Below are 27,058 nucleotides of genomic sequence, written 5' to 3'. Positions count from 1 at the left end.
AGGGAAGTGAAGGAACCAGAAGGTCTCGGTGATGCTGTGGATGTCTCTGGGGTGACTGGTGCGCCCGGGCAGTTTGGGGATGAGTGGGTGGGCTTCCGGGTCAGACTGCGGGCTGTGGACTTGCTGCTTCGCGGTTACTAAGTGTGTGGCCTTGGGCAAGTGATTGAACCTGGAAGCCTCAGTTTCTTCCTACGAAAATGGAAATTGTCCTTGACTCATGGAGTCATTGGAAAGCTTGAGTTCACGAATCTGGAGTGCTAAGCGTGGTGGTGCCTGGCACATAGAAACACTCTGTAAATGTCGGCTACTGTTATTAATCAGAGAGTGTTTTCCTTCCTTGACACCCTGTCCTTGGTAGTCTTAGTGTTCAGTGTCTTTTAATCTGCTCAGGCTTCTAGTTTTTGGAAACACGTTTCTACTTTTTAAAGGGACCTGATAGTTTTTCTAGAGAATCCTTTTTAACAAGGCACATTAAGTGTCCTCAGCAAAGTTACACTGTATTCTGGCTTCTGTGGAACCATAATCTAATCATGGCATTATGGTTTTATCTTTATCATTAGAATGACCTCGTCCTTCTTTCCAGATAAACCTTTTCTGAAGCTCTTAATTGCTCTGCATCAGTCTTGTTTTATGAGGGAAATGGTCACACTGGGGATTTCTAAATCATCTTTTTTTTTTTATAAGATTTTATTTATTTATTTGACAGAGAGAGACACAGTGAGAGAGGGAACACAAGCAGGGGGAGTGGGAGAGGGAGAAGCAGGCTTCCCACTGAGCAGGGAGCCCGATGCGGCGCTCGATCCCAGGATCCTGGGATCACGACCTGAGCCGAAGGCAGAGGCTTAATGACTGAGCCACCCAGGCGCCCCCTGAATCATCTTTTAAATGTAAGGAAGTTTAGGGGGGCGGAGCAAGATGGCGGAGGAGTAGGAGACCTGGATTTCGTCTCCTCTCAGGAATTCAGCTGGATAGGGATCAAACCATTCTGAACACCTACAAACTCAACAGGAGATTGAAGAAAAGAATAGCAACAACTCTCTGAACAGAAAAGCGACCACTTTCTGGAAGGTAGGACGTGCGGAGAAGTGAATCCGAGGCGATATTCAGGAGGATAGACGGCGGGGGAGGGGCCTCCGTCGGCCGCTTCTGGCAAGTGATAGAGCCACGGAGCACAAAATCGGAACTTTTAGAAGTCAGCTCTGCTGAGGGACGTCACTCTGGTGGCTAAGTGGGGGGTGGAACCCTCGCGGGACAGTGTGGTCTCAGGACCCTCGGGGTCACAGAAAGACCGGGGGTGCCTGAGTGCGGCAGAGCTCCCAGGTATCGGAGCAGGGAAGCCGGCTGCAGAGACGGAGCCCAGGCGCGGGCTCTCGGCTCGGGGTTGCCATAAACCGTGATCTGCAACACAGTCGGGCCACTGCTCCTCCAGCAGGGACCCAACAAGCGGCAGATCCAGGGAGACTCCCCTTCCTCCCCTGGGAGGAGAGGCGCGGGAGCGCACTGCGGGGATCTGCTGGGTTTGGAGACTCCACCCGGGGTCGGGTGCCAGAGATAGAAACGCGCGGTCACAGGCCGGGTGAGCACGGAGTGCGGCCGGAGACCGGGGAGACGGGAGTGACTGCTTTTCTCTGGGGGCTCACTGAGGAGCGGGGCCCCGAGTTCTCAGCTCCTCCGGGGCGGAGACTGGGAGGCCGCCATTTTCACTCTCCGCCTCCAAAGCTGTACGGAAAGCTTGCAGGGAACAAAAGCTCCCGAGAGCAAACCCGAGCAGATTACTTAGCCCGGACCGGCAAGGGCGGGGCAATTCCGCCTCCGGCAAAGACATTTGGGAACCACCGCAACAGGCCCCTCCCCCAGAAGATCAGCGAGAACAGCCAGCCAAGACCAAGTTTACCGATCAATGAGAACGGCAGAACGCCAGCGCTAGGGGAATACTGCACATAGAATTCATGGCTTTTTTACCATGATTCTGTAGTCTTTCAAAGTAAATTATTTTTTTTTACTGTCTTTTCTTTTTTTTTCTTTTTTTTGAATTTTTCTTTTTCCCTTTTTCAACCAACATCTTATCAATCCCTTTTTTAAAAAAACATTTTTATTTTTCATTTTTAGAGTCATATTCTATCCCTTCATAGTAGTTACCTGTATTTTTGGCGTATATATATAAGTTGTTCTCTCTTTAAAATTTTGAGATAGTTTCTTCTAACAGATCAAAATATACTCTAAATCTCTAGTGTATGGTTTTTTCCTACTCCCCTGCCTGATCACATTCTCTTTTTTCTTTTTTTTTTTTTTAAATCCTCTTCTTTCTTTTTTCAAACAACTTATCAATTCCTTTTATAAAATTTTTTATAATTTCCATCTTTACAGTCATATTCCATCCCTTCATCATATCAACCCTTATTTTTGTACATATATAAGTTTTTCTTTCTTTAAAATTTTGGGAGGCACTTTTTTTTAACAGACCAAAATACACCCAAAATCTAGTGTGTGGCACTGATCTATAAACCAGCCTGATCATATTTGATCACATTCTGTTTTTGTCTTGTTTTGTTTTGTTCTGTTTTTGTTTATTTTTATCTTTATCTTTATCTTTTTCTTTTTTCTTTTTTTCTTTCTTTTTCTTTTTTCTCTCCTTCCCTTTCTTTTCCCACTGCTTCAGGTCTTTTCTGATTTGTTTAGAGTATATTTTCTGGGGACGTTGTTACCCTGCTAGCATTTTGTTCTCTCATTAATCTATTCTCCTCTGCACAAAATGACAAGACGGAAAAAATCACCTCAACAAAAAGAACAAGAGGTAGTACCGACTGCCAGGGACCTACTCAATACGGACATTAGTACGATGTCAGATCTAGAGGTCAGAATCATGACTTTAAAGATACTAGCTGGGCTTGAAAAAAGCATGGAAGTTATTAGAGAAACCCTTTCTGGAGAAGTAAAAGAACTAAAATCTAACCAAGTAGAAATCAAAAAGGCTATTAATGAGGTGCAATCAAATATGGGGGCGCTAACTGCTAGGATAAATGAGGCAGAAGAAAGAATCAGTGAGATAGAAGACCAAATGATGGAAAATAAAGAAGCTGAGAAAAAGAGAGATAAACAACTACTGGATCACGAGGGCAGAATTCGAGAGATAAACGATACCATAAGACGAAACAGCATTAGAATAATTGGGATCCCAGAAGAAGAAGAAAGAGAGAGAGGGGCGGAAGGTATAATGGAGCAAATTATAGCAGAGAACTTCCCTAGTTTGGGGAAGGAAACAGGCATCAAAATCCAGGAAGCACAGAGAACCCCTCTCAAAATCAATAAAAATAGGTCAACACCCCGACATCTAATAGTAGAACTTACGAGTCTCAGAGACAAAGAGAAAATCCTGAAAGCAGCTCGGGAGAAGAGATGTAACCTACAATGGTAGAAACATTAGATTGGCAACAGACTTATCCACAGAGACCTGGCAGGCCAGAAAGGACTGGCAGGACATATTCAGAGCACTAAATGAGAAAAATATGCAGCCAAGAATACTATATCCAGCTAGGCTGTCATTGAAAATTGAAGGAGAGATAAAAAGCTTCCAGGACAAACAAAAACTAAAGGAATTTGCAAACACGAAACCAGCCCTCCAAGAAATCTTGAAAGGGGTCCTCTAAGCAAAGAGAGAGCCTAAAAGCAACATAGACCAGAAAGGAACACAAACAATATACAGTAACAGTCACTTTACAGGCAATACAATGGCACTAAATTCCTATCTTTCAATAGTTACCCTGAATGTAAATGGGCTAAATGCCCCAATCAAAAGACACAGGCTATCAGATTGGATTAAAAAACAAGACCCATCGATATGCTGTCTGCAAGAGACTCATTTTAGAACCAAAGACATCCCCAGATTGAAAGTGAGGGGGTGGAAAACCATTTACCATGCTAATGGACACCAAAAGAAAGCTGGGATGGCAATCCTTATATCAGACAAATTAGATTTTAAACCAAAGACTGTAATAAGAGATGAGGAAGGACACTATATCCTACTTAAAGGGTCTATCCAACAAGAAGATCTAACAATTGTAAATATCTATGCCCCTAACATGGGAGCAGCCAGTTATATAAGGCAATTAATAACAAAAGCAAAGAAACACATCGACAGCAATACAATAATAGTGGGGGACTTTAACACCCCCCTCACTGAAATGGACAGATCGTCTAAGCAAAAGATCAACAAGGAAATAAAGACTTTAAATGACACACTGGACCAAATGGACTTCACAGACATATTCAGAACATTCCATCCCAAAGCAACAGAATACACATTCTTCTCTAGTGCCCATGGAACATTCTCCAGAATAGATCACATCCTAGGTCATAAATCAGGTCTCAACTGGTACCAAAAGATTGGGATCATTCCCTGCCTATTTTCAGACCACAATGCTTTGAAACTAGAACTCAATCACAAGAGGAAAGTCGGAATGAACTCGAATACATGGAGGCTAAAGAGCATCCTACTGAAGAATGAATGGGTCAACCAGGAAATTAAAGAAGAATTAAAAAAATTCATGGAAACCAATGAAAATGAAAACACAACTATTCAAAATCTTTGGGATACAGCAAAGGCAGTCCTAAGAGGAAAGTATATAGCAATAGAAGCCTTTCTCAAGAAACAAGAAAGGTCTAAAGTACACAACCTAACCCTACACCTAAAGGAGCTGGAGAAAGAACAGCAAATAAAGCCGAAACCCAGCAGGAGAAGAGAAATAATAAAGATCAGAGCAGAAATCAATGAAATAGAAACCAAAAGAACAGTAGAACAGATCAACGAAACTAGGAGCTGGTTCTTTGAAAGAATTAACAAGATTGATAAACCCCTGGCCAGACTTATCAAAAAGAAAAGAGAAATGACCCAAATCAACAAAATCATGAATGAAAGAGGAGAGATCACAACCAACACCAAAGAAATACAAACAATTATAAGAACATATTATGAGCAACTCTATGCCAGCAAATTAGATAACCTGGAAGAAATGGATGCATTCCTAGAGATGTATCAACTACCAAAACTGAACCAGGAAGAAATAGAAAACCTGAACAGACCTATAACCACTAAGGAAATTGAAGCAGTCATCAAAAATCTCCCAAAACACAAAAGCCCAGGGCCAGATGGCTTCCCAGGGGAATTCTACCAAACATTTAAAGAAGAATCAATACCTATTCTTCTGAAACTGTTCCAAAAAATAGAAATGGAAGGAAAACTTCCAAACTCATTTTATGAGGCCAGCATTACCTTGATCCCAAAACCAGACAAAGACCCCATCAAAAAGGAGAATTACAGACCAATATCCCTGATGAACATGGATGCAAAAATTCTCACCAAAATACTAGCCAGTAGGATCCAACAGTACATTAAAAGGATTATTCACCACGACCAAGTGGGATTTATCCCTGGGCTGCAAGGTTGGTTCAACATCCGCAAATCAATCAACGTGATACAATACATTAACAAAAGAAAGAACAAGAATCATATGATCCTCTCAATAGATGCAGAAAAAGCATTTGACAAAGTACAGCATCCTTTCTTGATCAAATCTCTTCAGAGTATAGGGATAGAGGGTACATACCTCAATATCATAAAAGCCATCTATGAAAAACCTACAGCGAATATCATTCTCAATGGGGAAAAACTGAGAACTTTCCCCCTAAGGTCAGGAACGCGGCAAGGATGTCCACTATCACCACTGCTCTTCAACATAGTATTGGAAGTCCTAGCCACAGCAATCAGACAACAAAAAGAAATCAAAGGCATCCAAATCGGCAAAGAAGAAGTCAAACTCTCACTCTTTGCAGATGATATGATACTTTATGTGGAAAATCCCAAAGACTCCACCCCAAAATTGCTAGAACTCATACAGGAATTCAGTAAAGTGGCAGGATATAAAATCAATGCACAGAAGTCAGTGGCATTCCTATACACCAACAACAAGTCAGAAGAAAGAGAAATTAAGGAGTCGATCCCATTTACAATTGCACCCAAAACCATAAGATACCTAGGAATAAATCTAACCAAAGAGGCAAAGGATCTGTACTCAGAAAACTATAAAATACTCATGAAAGAAATTGAGGAAGACACAAAGAAATGGAAAAACGTTCCATGCTCATGGATTGGAAGAACAAATATTGTGAAGATGTCAATCCTACCTAGAGCAATCTACACATTCAATGCAATCCCCATCAAAATACCATCCACTTTTTTCAAAGAAATGGAACAAATAATCCTAAAATTTGTATGGAACCAGAAAAGACCCCGCATAGCCAGAGGAATGTTGAAAAAGAAAAGCAAAGCTGGCGGCATCACAATTCCGGACTTCCAGCTCTACTACAAAGCTGTCATCATCAAGACAGTATGGTACTGGCACAAAAACAGACACATAGATCAATGGAACAGAATAGAGAGCCCAGAAATGGACCCTCAACTCTATGGTCAACTAATCTTTGACAAAGCAAGAAAGAATGTCCAATGGAAAAAAGACAGTCTCTTCAACAAATGGTGTTGGGAAAATTGGACAGCCACATGCAGAAGAATGAAACTGGACCATTTCCTTACACCACACACAAAAATAGACTCCAAATGGTTGAAAGACCTAAATGTGAGACAGGAGTCCATCAAAATCCTAAAGGAGAACACAGGCAGCAACCTCTTCGACCTCAGCTGCAGCAACTTCTTCCTAGAAACATCGCCAAAGGCAAGGGAAGCAAGGGCAAAAATGAACTATTGGGACTTCATCAAGATAAAAAGCTTTTGCAAAGCAAAGGAAACAGTCAACAAAACCAAAAGACAACTGACAGAATGGGAGAAGATATTTGCAAATGACATATCAGATAAAGGGCTAGTATCCAAAATCTATAAAGAACTCATCAAACTCAACACCAAAAGAACAAATAATCCAATCAAGAAATGGGCAGAAGACATGAACAGACATTTTTCCAAAGAAGACATCCAAATGGCCAACAGACACATGAAAAAGTGTTCAACATCGCTCGGCATCAGGGAAATCCAAATCAAAACCTCAATGAGATACCACCTCACACCAGTCAGAATGGCTAAAATTAACAAGTCAGGAAATGACAGATGTTGGCGGGGATGCGGAGAAAGGGGAACCCTCCTACACTGTTGGTGGGAATGCAAGCTGGTGCAGCCACTCTGGAAAACAGTATGGAGGTTCCTCAAAAAGTTGAAAATAGAGCTACCATATGATCCAGCAATTGCACTCCTGGGTATTTACCCCAAAGATACAAAAGTAGGTACCCGAAAGGGTACGTGCACCCCGATGTTTATAGCAGCAATGTCCACAATAGCCAAACTGTGGAAAGAGCCAAGATGTCCATCAACAGATGAATGGATAAAGAAGAAGTGGTATATATATACAATGGAATATTATGCAGCCATCAAAAGGAATGAGATCTTGCCATTTGCAACAACGTGGATGGAACTGGAGGGTATTATGCTGAGCGAAATAAGTCAAAAAGAGAAAGACATGTATCATATGACCTCACTGATATGAGGAATTCTTAATCTCAGGAAACAAACTGAGGGTTGCTGGAGTGGGGGTGGGGTGGGAGGGATGGGGTGACTGGGTGATGGACAATGGGGAGGGTATGTGCTCTGGTAAGCGCTGTGAATTGTGCAAGACTGTTGAATCTCAGATCTTTACCTCTGAAACAAATAATGCAATATATGTTAAGAAAGAAAAAAAGAAGAAGAAGAATGTAGCAGGAGGGGAAGAATGAAGGGGGGAAATCGGAGGGGGAGAAGAACCATGAGAGACGATGGACTCTGAAAAGCAAACTGAGGGTTCTAGAGGGGAGGGGGGTGGGAGGATGGGTTAGCCTGGTGATGGGTATTAAAGAGTGCACATACTGAATGGAGCACTGGGTGTTATGCACAAACAATGAATCATGGAACACTATATCTAAAACTAATGATGTAATGTATGGGGATTAACATAACAATAAAAAAAATTTAAAAAAAAATGTAAGGAAGTTTTGCTTAATTTCTTTCAGCTTGAGCATTCATGTGTAAAACCGTAATCACCAAATTTCTCCAGAGAGAGAGTTTCGACTTGTTCGATATGGTGGATCCCATAGTGATGGGAACTGAGAATGAGGGGTGGGTGGAGGATTTTCTCCCAGCCCATCCACTGCTGCTGGCCTGCCCTGGCATTTATGCTAGGCCACCCATGGTTTCTGACTGCTGTAAGGCCTTAAGGAAGGCACCTTTTAATATTAATGTGGTGTGTTAAATACCATTTAAAAGTCTGTGTTTGTTTATCAATGTGGGTATGTTCACAACTGTCGGACGCGATGAGGAGAAATTTAACAACGTGGAAATGCACCTGTGAACCCAGCCCCAGCCTTAAGGTCACAGCTGGAAATTTACAAGCCACAGACTATGTGGTGTCTTCTTTCCCCTGGATTGTCATTCTGATAAAAGAGGTATTTACCTGGAAATGGATAGCAGCTATGCTGGTAAAGTGCTGCCTTTTGATAAGCACTTGTTTTTGAAGTAGGAGAGCCCAGAACTGCACCTCCGGTGCTGCGTGGCTTTAATAGGGTTTTTAGAAAGGTTAACTTAATTCTGTAAATTTGTATTTCTCACTTCCTCTCTCAAACTGCACACAGTGCAGTTTTAATCCGCCTCGGTTGCAGCCAACATGATGGTTTAGGGCAGTTGGATGAGGGGAACGATCAAAATGACTCAGCTTTGGGAGCGTACTGACTGCTAGCCCCGTGTTAAGCATCGTACATAGATCATCTTTTGTAAAACCACCAACACCCCTTTGAGGAAATGCTCCAGAGCGGGCAAAGGTTCAACAGCTAGTCATGGGGTCTGGATTAGAATCCAGGCCTCTTGCTCCAGATTCTTCCCTAGCCCAGCCCTCTGTCTTGCCCGCTCTTTAAAGTCGGTTAAATCTGTGCAAAGAACTTTAAATGGGAAGTTCTCCGTTGGATCAAAAACTGACTGTGATGGAACATTACATTCTAGGCCTGACATTCCTCGCCCTTGACCTTCCTGTTTTCCTTGATGCAAAAAAATCTAGGTCTAAGGGAGCAGATGATAAAAGGAGGAGATATAAAAATAGTTGAACACCTCTTTTGTAGATAATGGCCTAGTTTGAAGTTTGGCTTTGAAAATTCGCTCTTCTTTTTTTACTGTTTTGTCTTTCAGGACCATTTTTCTATTTCTCCACCTCTGGCTTTCCTCCCTTTTCCCCCTGCTAGCATCTTTCATACTCATCAACTCTCAAATGAAACTCTTCCCAGACTTGCTTGTGCTCGGCTCTACAGCACAAATCTGAGCTTCGGCTGCGCTAGGCTGTAGCAAGGCAGGGCAGAGAATTATTGTCTCCATTCATAATTAAAAACTGCATGCTTGCTGTTTTAGGGGACAATGTTTTATTTCCTTTTTAGCGAAGGGGTTAAGGATCCTTTACCCAAACCTTCTAGTTTAGGTAATCTCTCTCTCTCTCTATTTCTTTCTCTTCCTCTCTGTCTCTCTCTCATAACTATGATCAATATTCTAAATGACAGAATGACAGAAAAGGATAATATCACACTCTAGATCCTGAAGAAGGAGCTGTAAAATAAATACAAAGTAACATGTAAATCAAGATATCTCTGTTGACTTTTTGCTCTTGTATTCCTGCAAGTTGGCTTCATGCGGGTTTGTTTAGCGTTTGTCGGCAGACGGGAAAATGCTTCGTTCCTTAACCTGGTGCAGGGTGGCCTGCGTGTCGTGCATGCTTCCACACAGAGGCAGCGCTAGAATCTCAGTCCTGTCCTGAGTGATCCCCGGCTTCCAGACAGGACCGTAATCGGGTACACAGCCGTCTGTCCCTTAGATGAGACATTTGTAGAAACAACAACAATCGAAAACAGCTTTGGAAAATAAAAAACTGTTTTCCAAGTTTACCCGGGGCCTTCATTTGTAAGGAGAATGTAGACAGTGACAGGGGCCGGCTGTTAGAACTGAAAACCACAACACCGCCCTTGAGTTACAAGGAACACCTAAGATCAGGCATCTCGTCACTGCGCTCCTGCTATTGGCCCCTGAGGCCCCAGCCAAGAGGCCGTAGAGACCCAGAGTTAACTCTGTCTGGTATGGCTGGGGAAGGATGCCTCATCTGACACATAGAGCTTTCATTGTGCCTGAGCATGTTCACCCTACTGCTCCTTACTTGGCAGAATGTGGCCGAGGAGTTAAAGAACACGTTCCCGGGAAGAAGGGATACATGACTCAGGGCAGAGCGCTCAACTAGTCGGTCACTTTAGAAACTCCTGTTGAAACGGACTGATACCCTTAGTCCACTGTGGCTCTCGAATTCTCTTCTTTCTTGGTTTATAAAACCTTGATAATGAGGTCCTTTTGAAATTGTGGTACTTGCATTTCTTTAGACTGAATTCTAGAAGAAATGGGGGATGGGGAAGGAAAACAGGGGGGTGGGGTGAGATGGGGTGAGGAAAGATTACAATTCCTCTGTGTTTTTAAATATCCATGCAGGTGAATATGTGATATGATGTTTACCTTCTGGAAAGCTTTACCTTTGTGTTTTCTCTTGCAGGGGTGACTTGATTTGAAGAGTTCTAAGACACTGAAGACTTACAAGATAAGAAGTTGCCTGGGGGATTTTTAAAAATTTTTATACAGTTTCTATTGCGGAGTCTGCAGACATGGGGATAAAAGCTAAAAGGGAATATTTGTGCTATGCTGGATATAGAATTCAGTTTGCTTGGAAACAGGTTTTGGGTTAAAAAGTCTGATGGAAAATTTATTACATTTCCAGTGAAGAAAAGAGCTCATTTTTTCAATTTGCCCCAACCACCGTACCTCCCAATCCCCATTCCCTGGCCTTGGTACACCTTGCAGTTTTTCCAGCACGATCCCTCTGTGCAGTGGAACTATTCGTGTGCACTCTGAGCTGGTGCTCGGGGGTGTTGATGTGTGAGTGACTGTGAGTGCGCATGCATGCACGCGCACGTGCACGCATCCACATCTGTGCGCACACGCGCCTCTGTTCTCCCAACCCGTAGGTCTCATTTTGCAACTGGTTGCAAGAAGATCCTCTTGCAGTTTAACTGTTACAGAAGATAAAGATGAAACTTCAGTGGGGGTGAAAGGTCCTTGCAGATAGTCTGGTCTAGCCCTGAATAATTGGTCATGGAGTCAGATGGAACCAGATGCCAGACTTTTGAATCTTGGACCAAGAAGTCAACATTAACTCGCCGCCACCATGCCACTCCTTGGTCACTGATAAAATATTGAGAGTATGTTTTTTTTAAACTTGCGCTAAGCAGTTCTTACTTTGTCCATTGAATAAAGGGGGACAGTAGTTTAAAATGACTAAAATCAAAACAACAAAACGCCTGTTTTGACAACCCAAGGCCAAAACAAAACAAATACACCCAACTTCCGACGTAAAATGGGCCTGTACCTTCCTCTGGCATGTTTTCCGAGGGCACTTCCTATTTCATATCCTGTAACCGAGGCTCATTATTGAAAAGATTCTGGAGGGTCGCATTTCCCCTGGAAGCCTGGAAAACCCCACTTTTATGTATTTATTTGTTTAGCTATACAGTGTACGAAACCCCCGCAAGAACCAGAGGCAGAGATAGTGGCGAATTTCTGACCGGCGGGGGCGGGGGGCCAGGAGCGTCCAGTTACAGGTGCCCCCGAGTCAGTGTGGGTGTGGTGCCTGGGGGCACTGATGTTATCTCAGAGAGAAAGAGCATCTTTCTCATTTCAGCCCCAAAGAGGATTTCCATAAAAATGTCGTTTCAAGTATTTACTGTCAGTTTACTCATTCCGTTCTGTTTCTGGCATCAAACCACAAATTTCCAACCTTTGAAATGAATGGTAGGTTCAATTGCACGTGAATTTTTTCTGACAACTGGTAAGAGCTGTACATGTGTGTCCATACATCTACACAGAGGACTAGGGGAAGTCGGTATGGAGAGAAATTCCGCTAAAGTCCAGAAAGGAGCAATAGAAGAATTTTGGGGGTGTGTATTAGTGTAAATACTATATGTGCAGTCTAGACCAATAGTTTTAGTTTAAAAAAAAAAAAGGCATCATTTTTGGCTTGAAAAGTATAATGCCCTCAAATGGTGAGGGACAAAATGTAAGATATTCCTTCAGCTTTAATTATTTTTTAATTTTATTCAGGTCAGAGCACTTTTTTATAGCAATACAACAGGCAAGAGAATACTGAAAAATATTTAAAATTGTGTTTATACCAAGAGTACGTTTTAAATATTTTCTAATACTTGAGCAGTTTTTGTCTGGCTGGCTTCCAAACATGCCAAAAGTTAAGCATTCAATGTTTTAACACATAAGCTTTTTACTAATAAGAATTCTTAAGTGTTCCCAAAGCAGCTGATGTTTACAGGGCTTGTGTTTTTCTTCCTTCTGTGGAAGGACTGGGGGTCCACAACCAACTTACTATACGAAACACTAATGATGGGCTGTCTTCTGGTAGAATGAGTGAGTTGGCTGCAACCTTGATGTAAAAATTTGTAAAGGAAATTTTTCACCATTTTGAGTGTCAATAGTATTTTTAACTGTCTGGTTTGTACTTTCACAACTTTTGTACTACCAAAGCAGAGTTAAAAATAAAAACGTTAAACACACTGTGCTGTTTTTTGAACGATTCACCCTGTTGGTGCCTTGTCTACTGAAAATGTGATTGTGGTGGCACGATTCTATTGAGCCTCATGTTACCGTGCCTCATCTCTTAGGTCTGAATTGACCAGTGATCCCCACTGGATGTCAATCCGCACTTCCTCCCCCCTCCCCCCAGTAACGCCACTCCCCACCCCCCTGATAATTATTTTTAGAATTTGGAGATCACTTTGAATGTGCAGAAGAGTTACAGAATCGGTACAGAGAGTTTTTGTGTGCCCTTCACCTCAGTTCCCTTCATGTTAACATCTCGCATCATGGCAGACCAACGATCGAAACTAAGAAATGAAGCCCCGGTACCATACTACCAGTTAAGCAAGCCACCTCTTTGTTCGGATCCCACCCGTTGTGCTGATCATGACCTAGGATCGCCCACTGCAGTTAGTTGTCTGGTCTCTGAGCTGTGATGGTCCCTCCTCTTTTTCTTGGGGTTCATGATCCCATAATTTACAGTGTAGCCTTCTGTAATTTTGTAGAATGCCCATCAGCTTCAGTCTGCCAGCTATTTCTCCTGATTCGATGGGGGATTTGTGTTATGGAAAGGATCTGCAGAGGCGATGTGCCCTTCCCGTAACGGGAACGTCATGTCCATGCCTGTCACCAGTGATGTTAGCCTTGATCATTTGGTCGAGGCCGTGGCCACCAGCTTTCACTTTGGTCTTTTCCTTTGCAGTGAACATTTGAGAAGAGATCCTTTGAGATTAGGCCAATATCCTGTTTCCGCTTAAGTTTTCACTTATTAATTTTACCATCTGTATTAGTTTCTTAGGGTTATGTAACAAATTACCACCAACTGGTTGGCCCCCAACCACAGAAATGTATTCTTCCATGGTTTAGGAGGCCAGAAGGCTGCGATTGAGGTGTCTTCAGGGTTGATTCCTTCTGAAGCCCCTGAGGGAGAATGTGTTCCATGCCTCTCTCTGAGCTCCTGGCCGCTGCTGGCCGTCCTTGGCGTCCCTTGCTTTGTGGCCACTTCGCTCCCATCTCTGCCTGTCTTTCCATGGCTGTCTTTCCTGTGTGTGTGCCTTTGTCTGCTCTTCCCCTGAGGATGCTTCATTTTAACTTCATTACATTTGCACAGACCCCAATTTCAAATAAGATCCCATTCACAGGAACCAGGAGTCAGGACTTCAATACCTCTTTTTAGGGAACACAGTAGAACCCACGACACCATCCACTGGTGGATCTTGCCTGCAACAGTTATGACTGTGGTGGTGGTGGTGGGGGCGCTCTTTCAGGTTAGTGTCTGTGTCCTTTTGATAGGGCTCCATGCTCTTTATTCTCCCTTCCTTCCTCCCTCCCTCCCTTCCTCTCTTCATCTCTTCCTTTTTCTTTTACCCTTTGGCTCATTCTCACTTTGTGGAACTCAAGATGCTCCAGGCTCATCTTGTCATCTTGCATTTTCTTGCCTCAGCCCTAGAACTGACCACTAACCAAGGAGCCTTTGTTCCTCTTTACTGTAGAATTGGGTTTAGAAACCAAGTTCAGGATAGTAGGTGTGCTCATGGAAGCAGGGACCTCACTGCTTCTAGGCTTCTATGCATACACACACACACACACACACACACAACTACCCCGTGTGTATACACACTTCGTTCCTTTCTCTGTCTAGAACAAACATGAGCTGGGACTGGTACTCTGACTGGAGTCTAGCTCCACAGAGCTCATTCTAAACTTCCTGCGTTCCTTGTTTATAACTTTGGTCTCCAGGGAGAAAACCTGGTTCTTACTGTCTAAAATATTTTTACGTAGTTCAATCCTAGCATACATATAAAGTTTGAATACAGAGCCCTGGGAGAAACAAATGTATCAGCTAGAGCACGGTGTGCGTACAGTTCATCTAGTTGTTTCGCCTTACAGCAGCCAGCAAAAACCCTGGGTGCCCAGGGCTTAGGTCAGCTCCTTTGTTCCCCACCCCTCAGCGTGGTGATGTGATTCAGTTTTAACGAGGAGTCATTTGTCATTGTCTGCATGCCATCTTTCCTTTATGTCCCGATTAGAATGTTCAAAATTTATACACAGCAAAGTTCACTCTGGTACCTCCTTGGATCTGGGTTTTAAATTTTCCTGGGATTTTGTTGTTGTTGCCTTGAAAATAAGATGATCAATAAGGGCTTATGTTAAGGAAGTGGAAAAGCTGACTTTATCATTTCAGTTCGTGAAAACCAAGAAATCCAGAATGTATGCAATAGGGAGAATGTTAGAAATTCCCCCCAAATTCCTCATTTTAGTCAGAAGGGGTCACTTGGCGTGATGGGGTTTATTCTTAATTGGTCAGTCTTTTTTTTTTTTTTTAATTTATTTGAGAGAGAGCATGGTGAGGGGAGAGGCAGAAGGAGAGAGAGAGAAACTGAAGCAGATTCTGTGCTGAGCGCGGAGCCTGACGCAGGACTCAAATCCACAAGCTTGAGACCATGACCCAAGCCGAAATCGAGTCACAGTCTTAACTGATTGAGCCACTCACGCACCCCTAATTGGGCAGCCTTTTGATCCTCTAGCACAAGTGCCCTGCAGAGTGGGTGGGGCCGAGTCACTTGGCTTTCACGTCTCTCTCAGCTTTTAGGGGAGCAATGAGCAGTGGACGTGTTGTGCCTGCAGCCATTCTGTTCTACAGGGAGGCAGAGCACCACCCTTGCAACGTCAGCTTGAATAATTCGTTCAGCTCTCTCCCGGTCCCGACAGGTCCCGAGTGAATTTGCCGACTGTCCATGGCTTGTATGCTCCTGCACTTCCTTCTCAACTCACTCTTGGTATCTTAGGCATCTTCCACCCTAATCTGGTATAACAGAAAGGTGAAGGACCCTTCCTTCTCTCCCACTGAGGACAGCAGAATGTTAGAGGCTAGGAAGTGGGGTCCCACGATTCAGTCCTGGTCAGCGAGGGCTTGGCTGTGGTCAAAGGGGACTGTTTTGCACCTGAGGTCCTTGCCAGTTTCTGGATCCTCTGACCCTTTTTTTGTCGGTGGAATAGGTTGTTTCTACCGAGGGCTTCCTTTGCACATTCCTCATCTTCCCAGACCCGTTCTTCAGGACTGGTCTTAGATCTTCCCGGGGGCCCCTAACTGTCTCTCCAAAGACCTGAAAGGACGCCTGGGACTGCTTTGTCCCTGGCATTCTGGGCCAGCCCAGCTGGGCCACCCAGATCAGCAGGTGTCCGGACCTGCTGGGTTTTCTGCCTTGCACAGAGCTGGCACTCGCCCCCTCTGCTGGCCGAATGGGAGAACTGCAGGGAGCGTGGCTTCTAGGATCGTCTGTCGGTCTTTTTTCAGGGCCTGGCGGGCAGAAGGCGTTCATGATTATCTGCTGAATGAATGAGTGAACAAAAGTCTACCTTTAAAAGCGAAAGACTATCATTAGCTCTTTTGTGGGCATAAAAGTGCAAGTTTGGGTCTTTCCTCACCCATTTCCTGACTCTGCCAATTTCTTTATTTTCTTTCTCATCAGAGACCAGTGTCGTACCCGGGAGCTCGTGTCCCCGCGAGTGTTAGCTTGCGTGCTGGTGGGAGTGACGGAGTTCCATGCCCCGAGTCCCGTCACGGAAGTGATGTGACTTTGCTCTTGAGTTTGAATCCCGGCTCCGCCACTCGGAAAGTGACCTAACCTTTCTGAGCCGCAAGGTCCTCATCTATAGAAGGACCTCTCACAGGGCTATTCAGGGGGTAGAAAAGCACGCAAGGTCGTGGTGCCTGCCGCCGTCTGCACGTCCGGCCCCGACCGAGGGCGCCGCCATGGGAAGCGGCCCCGCGCCGAGACTTGGTCAAGGCTCCGCGTGCCTGTGTCGCACCACAGCTGGCCAGCGAGGCCCGGGGAGTGGCCCGGCACCCAGCCTTGTGCAAGAGTGGCGCTGAGCCCGGGAGTGCGTTGCTCGGACGTGAACCACAGAGTCCAACGCCTCCCGGAAGAGCCAGAGGCTGGGGAAGGGTCCAGGTTTTGAGGAGGCGGAAGCGCAGGGGGAGGAAAAAGATCTGAGGGGGAGGCGGCAGCGTGCGCAGGGGCGGCGGGGGCTCGGTGAGGCCCGCACGCCTCCCTTCTGGGAAGGGGGCCTCCTCCTTTGGGGAATTCTTCGCCTCCCTCTGAGAGCCGAGCCGTGGGCCTGGCTGCCCTGGCTGCCGCCGGGCTGGACCGAAGCGGGCCCGGGACACCTCTACCCGTGCCCTGGCCAGATGCAGCCCCTTTGCAATGTGCGCCCGCGGGCGCTGGAGGAAGTGGCCGAAGCTGTAGGCTGAGGGGCCGCGGGCGGCCATGTTCCCCGCCGTGTGGAAACCGGCGCGAGGAAAGGAAGAGACTTCCCAGCGCGCCACGTTCACCTCCGCGGGGGGGAAGAGAGGCAGGCCTGGTGGCTTTCAGGCCCCAGGCTCCGTGGGCCCTGAGGACCGGCTGCCCTTCGGAGTTTTAGGAACGTGCCAAGGCCATTCCTCGTTTGTCTTCCCTCGTTTGCGTTGAGTTTCTGTGGCCACAACGACGGCCACAAAACCCCGGGGCTACTGCACTCATTCACAGGAAGAGACGGAAGGGGAGTCACAGAGCCACGTGGGCACGCAGGCCCTGCGTCGGGCCCAGAGGCGCCTGGGAGCCGGGCGGCCGGCAGCACGCCGCGGCGTCTCCCCGGAAGCGCCCTTGCACGCCCGCCCCTCTTTCTTGCTTTGGGATAACCTGCCAGAAGGGTACAGATTTGGCCTTTGGGCGCCTGCGGCCATCTGCGACCTTACCTTCTTGGGACGGCAGTGCTCCCACTCTGGAGTGACGAGAGCGTGCCTTTTAGGGGGCTTGCGAGGGTTCCGTGCGCGCGCGCGGCTCACGCGCTTAGCCCCGAGCCGGTACCGGCAGCGCCCGCTCGGCCCCCTGCCTCGGACGTGCGGGGTCAGGTCCTTCGCAGGGAAATAGGCGATAGAACGAGGCAAGTGGCCGTTTGAGAGTCGGTTCTTGATGTTTCTGTCACGTTCACTTGGCTTAACATTTGAAGATGAACTCGGGGTGGGGGCAGGGATTGGGGGTAGGAGGACCGGGGAGAAGAGGGGAGCTAGAATATCTACTAGTCCCGACATTCTCTTGGCACCAGGTTAGGTACCTTAAGCTAAATACCAGTCTCTGCGCTGATACTGAATGGCCGCGGGGGTACGAGATAAGGACGAGAACAAGGTAATTGTTCCCTCTGTGTTTATTCAGGTTGTCATTTAATCTTATCACTCTCACTATAAGACATGAATGTCGTAGAGTCATCTCAGTGAGTTTAAAAAGAACTTGATTTCGGGGCGCCTGGGTGGCTCAGTTGGTTAAGCATCCAGCTCTTGGTCTGGGCTCAGGGCATGATCTCAGGGGGGTGGTGTCAGCCCTGCATCGGGCTCCGCCCTCCGTGGGGAGTGTTTCTCTCCCTCCCTCTCCATCTGCCCCTCCTCCTGCTTGCATGTGTGCGTGCGCAAGCCCTCTCTCTCTTGAAGAAATAACTAAATAACTAAATAAATCTTAAAAAAAAAAAAAGAACTTGATTTCTTCTTATTTGCAAGTGAATCTAGCTGAGAAATTACGGGTTAAATGTTCTTAGAATTGGGATGCCTGGGTGGCGCAGTTGGTTAAGGGTCTGGCTCTTGGTTTTGGCTCAGGTCACCATCTCATGGGTCATGGGATTGAGCTCCCAGTGGGGCTCCGGGCTCAGTGTGGAGTCTGCTTGGGTTTTTGTCTCTCACTCTCCCTCTGCTCCTCCCGCTGTGTGCGCTCTCTCTCAAATCAATCAATCAATAAATCTTTAAAAAAGTGTTCTTGGAATCATAACACAATACCCAAATCACAAAATTTATGGGTTTGTTGATTACGAATGAATTAATGTTGACCAAATCAAACAAAAACCAAACCAAACCAATCCTCTATTGAAATAACAAACTGAACCTACCAAACCTCCCAAGGTTTCTGTCTTGCCTTAAATGCATTTTATTTTATAAAAACTTACTTGGGGCAATGAAAGATAAAAGAAATAGGTCAGTTTTAATGCCATAACTATTCACCTCAAACACAGTATGACTTAAATTTGTAATGAAGCATAAATTACTGTGTCCTAATGCGGAAAATAATGAAAATAAAGAATAATCCTAAGAGTAAGAAATACACTAAATTTGAAGTGCCTCCACACTGCATTTTTGAGATGATTGTTAATGATGTAGGTAGAAAAGGATTTACTCAGTTTGGAAATGATTTAAAATTATTAGAAGTGGTTGGGGCAGCTGCCTGGCTCAGGCGGTAGAGCATGCAACTCTTGATGTTGGGGCTGTAAGTTCAAGCTCCACGTTGGGTGTAAAGATGACTTAAAAAAATAAAATCCTAAAAAAAAACCGTGGCTCAGGAGGCTTAGTGGTCATAGCAGTCGAAGTGTTGAGTGTTACTCATAAAGAAAAGGTGGTCCGGTGGGAGATGACATTCACTGGGTAGTAAAATCACATTTAACATTTAGTATTCACCTAGTGCTGGGTATGTGCGAAGCACTTTTCTCACGTAGGTCTCATCACGGCCCAGAGGGAGGCATAGCCTTCACTTCCACTGTCCTGAAGCCAAACTGAGGAAAGGAACCTCCACATACATTGTAACTGCCTGTTCCTGTGACATGTATGCCATGGGTCCACCTCACACTTTGTAGGATAAGAAATTTATGGCCCTATGATCATTTAAAAACACAAGTATCATTGATAAGAGACAGCCTTAGAGACTTTATAAAGGCCTTGACTGATTTTTCGATGCTTTGCTAAAATCTTCCTCAGAACCAGAAAATAACCTGTCTTTCCCAATTGACAATACATATAATTTTACTTTTCTGAAATTGCATTGTATTTCTCTCCACCATTTTAAAGTTCCCTTAAGTTTCAGGTCTCAGATTCACTTGATTGCTGTGATTGATGTGTTCCTTAAAATAATGGAGACCAAATGCTTTCTTTTCTTAGAAATTTCACATTTTGATTCGGCCATTTTTTCGTTTGATGGCAACATGGTTGTCTCCGTGGGGAAGCTGCATTATGTAGTCCTCAACAAGGACCAGTTTGTTGTTCAATCTGTGTGACTATGGATGAATTATATAGCTTTTTGAGCCTCCATTTCCCCATCTGTGAAATGGGGATAATCATACCTCCAACTCATGGGGTCATGGTGGGACTTAGATGATGCATATGCACAACTTAGACTGTATGAAATGCATAACAAATGGTGGTTTTGAAAAAAGTTAAGCTATATTTGCACCTATAAGAAACCCAAACCCGGGGCGCCTGGGTGGCTCAGTCGGTTAAGCGGCTGCCTTCGGCTCAGGTCATGATCCCAGGGTCCTGGGATCGAGCCCCGCATCGGGCTCCCTGCTCGGCGGGAAGCCTGCTTCTCCCTCTCCCACTCCCCCTACTTGTGTTCCCTCTCTCCTGACTCTCTCTCTCTCTCTGTCAGATAAATAAATAAAATCTTTAAAAAAAAAAAAAAAAAAAAAAAAGAAACCCAAACCCATAACTTGATGGCTCCCATAAATTATCACTGAATAAGATTTCTATATCAATAATTGTATTGTTTGGCAAATTATTATGAAATGGTTTCTTTGCTGATAAATTTTTCTGGTTAGGAATTTTTCCCTCTATAAAATTTTAAATACCGTAACAGTCCTTGGCTTGTCTCCTGGCTAATGGCTGATGTCATGAAAATCTGAGAGCATATGATCTTATGGCTTTGTAAATGGGTAATTTAAAACTTTTGATTCCTTTCTAAGCGTCGATATTTAAGACCAGGAAAGAACGTTCGTTAATGGGGAGAGACCATTAACCCTCTTTGATCTATGAAATTGTCCTTTTTTATGTGAGTACCAAGGTTTATATGCACCATTGTCTGTAGCTTTGACTATTCTGGAAAGGATGAGTAGGATCTGGAAATGAAATTATTTTTGTGATTTTTTTTAAAGTTGGTGACTGACATCAAGAGAAAATGTTATGGTTTTGCTTTCAAAATAGCTAGATCCCGACTAAACAAATACTCCCATCGGCCTATCTTCCAACTGTCTTGTGCAGATTGGTTGGGAATGTATAGTTTTGATAAGGGAGATGAGTAAAATTCTGTTTACCTTGTGGTCTCTAGGTCATGTTTTACTCCAGTTTTATATTAACTACTCCAAAATCCTTAAAAGCAGAAAATACAGAAGTTTCCTAAAAATCAGGCTCAAAGGATGAGGATGAGTGGTATTGGGGTGTACGTTTTCACATTTGCTTGTGTACGGCTAAGTGTGCATTCTAAGTGTATATGGCTCACATATATGTTGTCAAAAATATTACTTCAGTTTTGTCTATTTACAAAGTGCTTTTATAGATAGTTCATTTGAGCTTCTAAATCAGTGGTTTTCAAAGTAGGTTTCACAGAACCAAGGGGTATGGGAAGAAAGTATTAAAACTTTGATATTTAATTGTTAATCCATCTTAATATTGCTTTGTCGGGTATATGACATAGTTCAAGAGGTACGTTTAATTGTAAGTGTGCTTCTATTAGGGATAAGAGCACACACTTTTTTTATTGGTAACTGCTGCAAGATCAGGAAGATGTGGCAATTCCTAGTCTATAATCTTGGTGTTTCTCCATGTGTGGCTGGAGAATTACCCACATCAACCATGCAGATGCCAGGTCCCCGCCCAAGACCTATGGAACCCGAATCTCTGGGAGGTGAGGCCCAGAAATCTGCTGTTTGGAAACAAGCACCCTGAAATTTGAGAATATCTGCTTTCAGATTAGGGGGTAGGAAGGATCCCCGTTGTACAGGTGGGGAAAGTGAGGGTCAGGAAAGTTAAGAAATGTAAACTCAAGGTCACACAGTGAACAAGAAGCACAGACTGATTCCACCCCCATTTCTTCAGATTACAGAGGTGTGTGTGTGTGTGTGTGTGTGTGTGTGTGTGTGTGTGTGAGTGCTTGGCACGTGCCGTGTCCTCATAACCCGAGACCTGGACCTCGGAATGCATGGCTACAGAGCCAACCTCCGGGGGACATCTGAGTCTTGTTACACAAACACACATCCTTCCTTTCTTACTCCCTCAGGATTTTAAAGATTGAGTTCAAAATGAGAGAAAAATGTGGTCAGCCAAGTTTCCCATTGCTTGGTCCCAAACTTTGGTTTTCTTGAGGGTTTTGTCTCAATTGGAGATTAAGCTCCTCAGAGTCCCGTGGTCTCAGTCTAGAGACCAAACCTTCACCGAGTCCTCGAATTCTACTCTCTGACCCCTTTCCACGGACCACTCTAAAGCACCATTGCTCAAACAGAGCAGGGCAGTCCGGGAGTGAAAAGCATGAATAATAGATGTAATTTCTTTTCTCTTGGATTCACATAGACTTGTGCTTCCGTGGCCCTGCATTTATATACCCTGATGGCCACATACCACGATCTCCCAATTAGCATCCAGAATCTCCGCTGCAGGAGGTGTCCTAACTGTACTGTGGGGAGCTGTTCCTCATTCCCTCAACAAATGATGGATTGAGTTCCCGCCTTGTGCCCTACGCTATCCTAGATGGAGGCACAAGGCACTGGTTTGTTACAGTTGCTTTAGCTGAAAACCATGGCTAGTAGTCGACTGCAGCCGACTGATTTAATGTGGCAGGTAAGAATCATCCATAATCACCATATTTGATAGGGGTGTCTACAGTGTTGTTTCTTCAAGTGGCCGAGGGTGCTTTGAAGGTCAGATGGCTTATAGCCATCTACTATAACCTCCTACATCGGAGGAACTTACCAATTTAGTAAATCAACGTGCAACTTATTTTTCCCACACATTAACAGGGAAAGCGCTTGCCAGGAGAAAAAAATGTTAGCTTGTCTCTGTTTAATTATCACCAGTTCCAAAATAGAGGGTTTGAAAATAACTGAGGTTTACTCTGGAGTTTAAAACAAAAACAAAACAAACCCCCCAGAAAGCAAGGATTTCCACATTTTCATCATAAAGTTCACGTCCAAGACTGGAGGCCTCACTCCTGTGACCTCACAGAGACAAAACGAAGGACGTCAGATCTTTGCTCACATGCTTGGATTCTTGTGGCCCCTTCATTCTTCCGAGGGCCTCCTGCTTGGAAATACTGACGGAAGACTCAGGAAGAGAGAGTCTGATCCTTTGGGTCAGAGGCAGAGTGAAGCAGAAAGGGAGAAACAGTGACTGGCCAGCAGTTACTAAGTATGGACAAAATGGGCGTGTGCTAAGCAGCCTGATCAAATTCTCTTTGTGCCTTTAAACATCTGGTTTGACAGTTACAACAATTTGCTACTCTATGCCTTGGAAACCAGAGAAGAACATTTACTTTTCTATTTACATGATGGTTCAGCTTGCCCCAGTAAAAAATGTATACATACGCGCACACACACGCACACAATATAGAAATAATTTTATATCAAAATCAAGATTTAATGTGGTAAATAGCCACATGACACAATTTGCTTAGATCATGAAAGACCAGGATGTCCCCTCCTAATCAAAGCCAGTGACTTCCATTCAAAGTGCACCTGTGCTTTCAAGTTGTCCAGAATATTTTAAAAGTTCACTATTGCCAATCATCACTTTTCTGATACGGGGTGGCACTAGGCTATAGAAAGACACTCCACAGATTAGGATGCTTAGTCAGTTGCTAGACAACCTGGTGGATAAAGCTAAAATCTGAAATTTCTTTTCAATCTGAAGATTCGGACATCCTTTGGTAGAGCCTGGATATGGGGGCAGACAAAAGGCGTCATGACAGCTTAAAAAAAACAAACACTCAAAAATCTTGGTCATCTGCTAACCTTTCTGAAGCAGTTATTTGCACAAAAAGAACCTTTAAAACTTAGGAGAACGGTTAACATGGTGAAGTATCCGCAGCAGTCTCAAAATGGGAAATTATGTACAGGTGCCAAGCAAAGAGACCTGTCTGCACTAACTCCTCACCTTACCTTACCCCTTTTCTGTCTGAATTTTCTTCTTTCATCCTTCTGTTGTAGAGACAGCCATGGGAAGTCAGGATACCTTGTAGCTGTCCAGCCTTCCTTCCACTGGACTGAAAGTTCAATCCCTTTCTGTTACACCAAATGTGAGTACAATCTTTCAACCTCTTGCAAACTGGCTCTCTCCCAGGCTCTTGTGTTCTGAGGCCCTGGCGTACCAGACACAGCAAGCTGACCACCTCAACACTCAATGTCTATTCTTCCTCTTCTTGGTAAGCGAATCCTGAATTCAATTGGAAAATCCAGACAGAGAAATAAGTTTTCTTAGCCTTTCTTGCATCTAAATGTGACCACGTGACTAGATGTTGACCAAGGAGGTATAAATGGAAGGGAGGGAGATTCCTTCCTTCTTTTCCCTGCATGGAAAGCAAATGTAATGATTGGAATACACAGTAATCTTGAGAAGGAAGCCAAGATGATAGGAGCACGGGTCGCTGATAGGATGGAACTCTTACCACCCTGGACTGCTAACTCTGGACTTCTTCTAATACTTCTTCTCAATACATCTCTATTTTTATATAAGCCATTTATCACATGCAGCTGAACCTAATCCCAACAGATACACTTTAGGAAACTCTTGAAGGGACCACTCTCAAACAGGAAGCATTCCGTGTACTAAGTACAATAGCAAATCCTCCGATTATGCAATTAACAATGACAACAGCTTATATTTTCAGCGCTCGGTGTGACCTTATATGTGGAGCTGGCGTGTCACCAAACAAACCCAGGGTAACGTATGTCTGGTAAGCATTTGTAAGGGTGCCATCCTTAAAGATGCTGGGAAGCTCAGAAATCACCTTTTTATTTAAATGATCACCAAAGTGCAGTGATGACATTGACAGTGTTAGAGTTTTCAGTTGTGAGGACATAAAACCATTCTTCAAGGATTTGTTGTTAACTGGTAAGACTTAGCATTTTATTGCGAGCCTACTGTGTGCCAGGCACTGTGATAAATACTTGCATAATCTCATTCAATCTTTATAAATACATACTATTATTCTCACTTAACGGATGGGCAAATAGAAGGGAAAAATTATTTGCCCGAGGTCGTGTGGCAAAGCTGGATATCAAACCAAGGTCAGCCAGGTTTCAGAGCCTGTGTTATGAAATGCCATATGAGAGCATCTCCCATGTTCATATTTTTCCAGAGAGACTTGACCATCCTCTAAATTCTCCACTGAGTCACGTCAGAATGGCAGCTCTTGCTTTTATAAATCAGAGGGCTGGCATCCAGAGAGGGCTGTGGCTCATCCTTAGGTAAAATCGGAGCACGTGGTGTCATGAGTTTGAACGGCAGGGACAGACAGCCAAAGCCATTCTCAGCAAACGGACTGGTTCTCCTCACCTGTAACTCAGTAGTGCAGCTCTCGAAATGGAAAGAAACATCAAGGCTTACTGACACTCAGTCTGGGAAATGAGAACCACCTTTGAGTTACAACAGACAGACACATATGTTGTTATATTTTAATCAGAATCGACATTAAGTGGCATAAAACATCTATCTCTTCGCTCTTCCCAATCTCATGAACTTAAGACTCAAATACAACACAAGCAGTTTTCAGAATTATTTTGGCCAGCCTCCCCAGTCCCAGAGGAGATTAAAAAGTAATAATGTAAAAAAGTTAAGGTCAAGGTGTCCTAATATTACAGCTAATGACTAACCATTTGCTTACTGGTGGCTTCTGCTCCATCCTGAAGCCTGCTGAGTTTAACTCCATGTCAAACAAGTGGTTAGTGATTAGTTCCCTGGGTGACTGTCCCTGAAGGCAAGCCATGCTCTGGGGACACACTAGGCACTTTCAGTGGGGGTAGCTACTTTTTCCAGGTTGGGTACAATGTCTGGCTCTCAAAAGCAAGACAACGAATTTACAAACAGAATGTTCTGTGATTCTGTGCCCTTGGTGGTGGTGGGAGGGGTGGGGATTAAGCGCTGGGATTTCAGAGCATTCTCGAGAACATCTGTCCCAGATGTTCTGGAGGGAGATCTGTGGGTCGACGAGCAGGCTGTTTGATTCCCGCATGTGCCGTGGGCACCCGCACTCTGATTTTTAATCTGGCGCCCTGAGTGATCGCCCGTCGACACAGTGGTGCTGTCCACACTTAACAACAAGCGGCCTGGCGCGGGCACCCGCGATCATCAGCGCGGATGCTGACGCAAACAACCTGTAAGGCTGCGGGAGGCGCAGGCTGCGGGGGGCGCAGGCTGCGGGGGGCGCAGGCTGCGGGGCCCCAGCTCCGACCACGGAGCATGCGTACCCCACGTGCGCCAGTGACACCTGCTCAGGGCCCTAATCTGCCTCATCCACGTCTTCTCCAGCGGTAGCTGCTTCTAAGGCTGCGAGGGCTTCGGCCACGGCCGCATCCTCGTCCTCCGCGTCCCCACCCGGCTCTCCCGCGGAGCCAGGTGCATCCTCCCACCCGGTTCTCGAATCGACCACGGGCGCGGCCTGAGCAGCATCCTCTGCTTCAGAGTAGACACTTAGGTCTTCTGTCGCCATGGCCTCGCTTAATGAATCCCAACTTCTCTTCAAGGGGAAGGGCATGTTCGAACCGTGCTCCCCCACCCTGGGGGAAATTCCCGCCGGGGCTTCGTCGTCAGTCTGGCTCCTGGAAAGACAGTCCTTTTCTTCCGGATCAGCTTTGTCTACAGTGGAGCCCCGAAGGGGAGGGTAATCCGGGGCCGGTATCTGGAGGTCATGGTCTTGTACTCGCAAGGCAGGACCTTCTGCCCTGGAAGAAGCTCTGGAGTCCCCATTTCGGACGAGCTGGGTCTCTTGCGAGGCCGGCAGCACACTGTCCTGTTGTCCTTCCGGGAAGGGTTGAGTTGGGGCGACGCTGTGCGCGGTCCTGACGCAGGAGCCCCTGTCTCCCCGGTGGGGCCCATGATCCCCAGTGGGCTGCAGGGGGGCGGGGGCGGGGCCAATGCCGTTGATGGCACTGCCAGCCCTGTCCGCACAGTATCCCCCCGCGGTGTCCCCCTGAGGGGGCGGTCCTGGGGGAGGCCAGTGGGGCTCCTGCCCGCCGCAGGCTCTGCCTCTGCTGGCCGTCCTCTTCAGGCCCTCACTCTGCAGCTCGTTTTTGTGCACCAGGACCTGGCCGCTCTGTTTGCCTTTCAGTTTACCCGCGTCACCTTCATCCACCTTGCAGCTGTTCACCTCGTTGACATAGCCAGGGGAGGGCACTTGAACCGGATCAAAGAGATAGCTGGGGGTGACAAGAATGAGGGTCAGGCTAAACACGAATTCACTTTATTCATTACTACCTTTATGAATAACTAGCTTCCATCACTAATATTTTCTCCTGCAGGCTCTGCCTCCTTCTACTATTCCTGTTAATTTCTGCTCTTATTCCGTTAAGCCTGTATGTGTGTCTAAACCAATT

At 45.2% G+C, this 27,058-nt stretch overlaps 2 protein-coding genes and 1 long non-coding RNA gene across 6 annotated transcripts in view; 2 read left to right on the top strand and 1 right to left on the bottom strand.

The window, feature by feature from the left end:
- RELL1 (RELT like 1) overlaps window positions 1-12,666 on the top strand; it is a 70,053-nt gene extending 57,387 nt beyond the window's left edge. For all 3 annotated transcript variants that reach the window (XM_078068486.1, XM_078068488.1, XM_078068489.1), the window contains one exon: window positions 10,602-12,666. The gene's annotated coding sequence lies outside the window, so the exon portion shown is untranslated. The remainder of the gene's footprint in view (window positions 1-10,601) is intronic.
- Window positions 1-27,058, top strand: part of LOC144381331 (uncharacterized) — a 178,665-nt gene that overhangs the window by 91,800 nt on the left and 59,807 nt on the right. The window lies entirely within an intron of this gene.
- The window catches only part of PGCKA1 (PDCD10 and GCKIII kinases associated 1), a 78,394-nt gene continuing 76,463 nt past the window's right edge, over window positions 25,128-27,058 (bottom strand). For both annotated transcript variants that reach the window (XM_036101897.2, XM_036101899.2), the window contains one exon: window positions 25,128-26,881. In XM_036101897.2, the coding sequence (XP_035957790.1) occupies window positions 25,966-26,881 (916 nt within the window). In that variant the 3' untranslated portion in view covers window positions 25,128-25,965. The remainder of the gene's footprint in view (window positions 26,882-27,058) is intronic.

Source organism: Halichoerus grypus, chromosome 3 (genome assembly GCF_964656455.1).
Source record: "Halichoerus grypus chromosome 3, mHalGry1.hap1.1, whole genome shotgun sequence".
In the NCBI taxonomy this organism is placed as follows: Eukaryota; Metazoa; Chordata; class Mammalia; order Carnivora; family Phocidae; genus Halichoerus; species Halichoerus grypus.
This window is presented reverse-complemented; position numbering and strand designations above follow the sequence as displayed.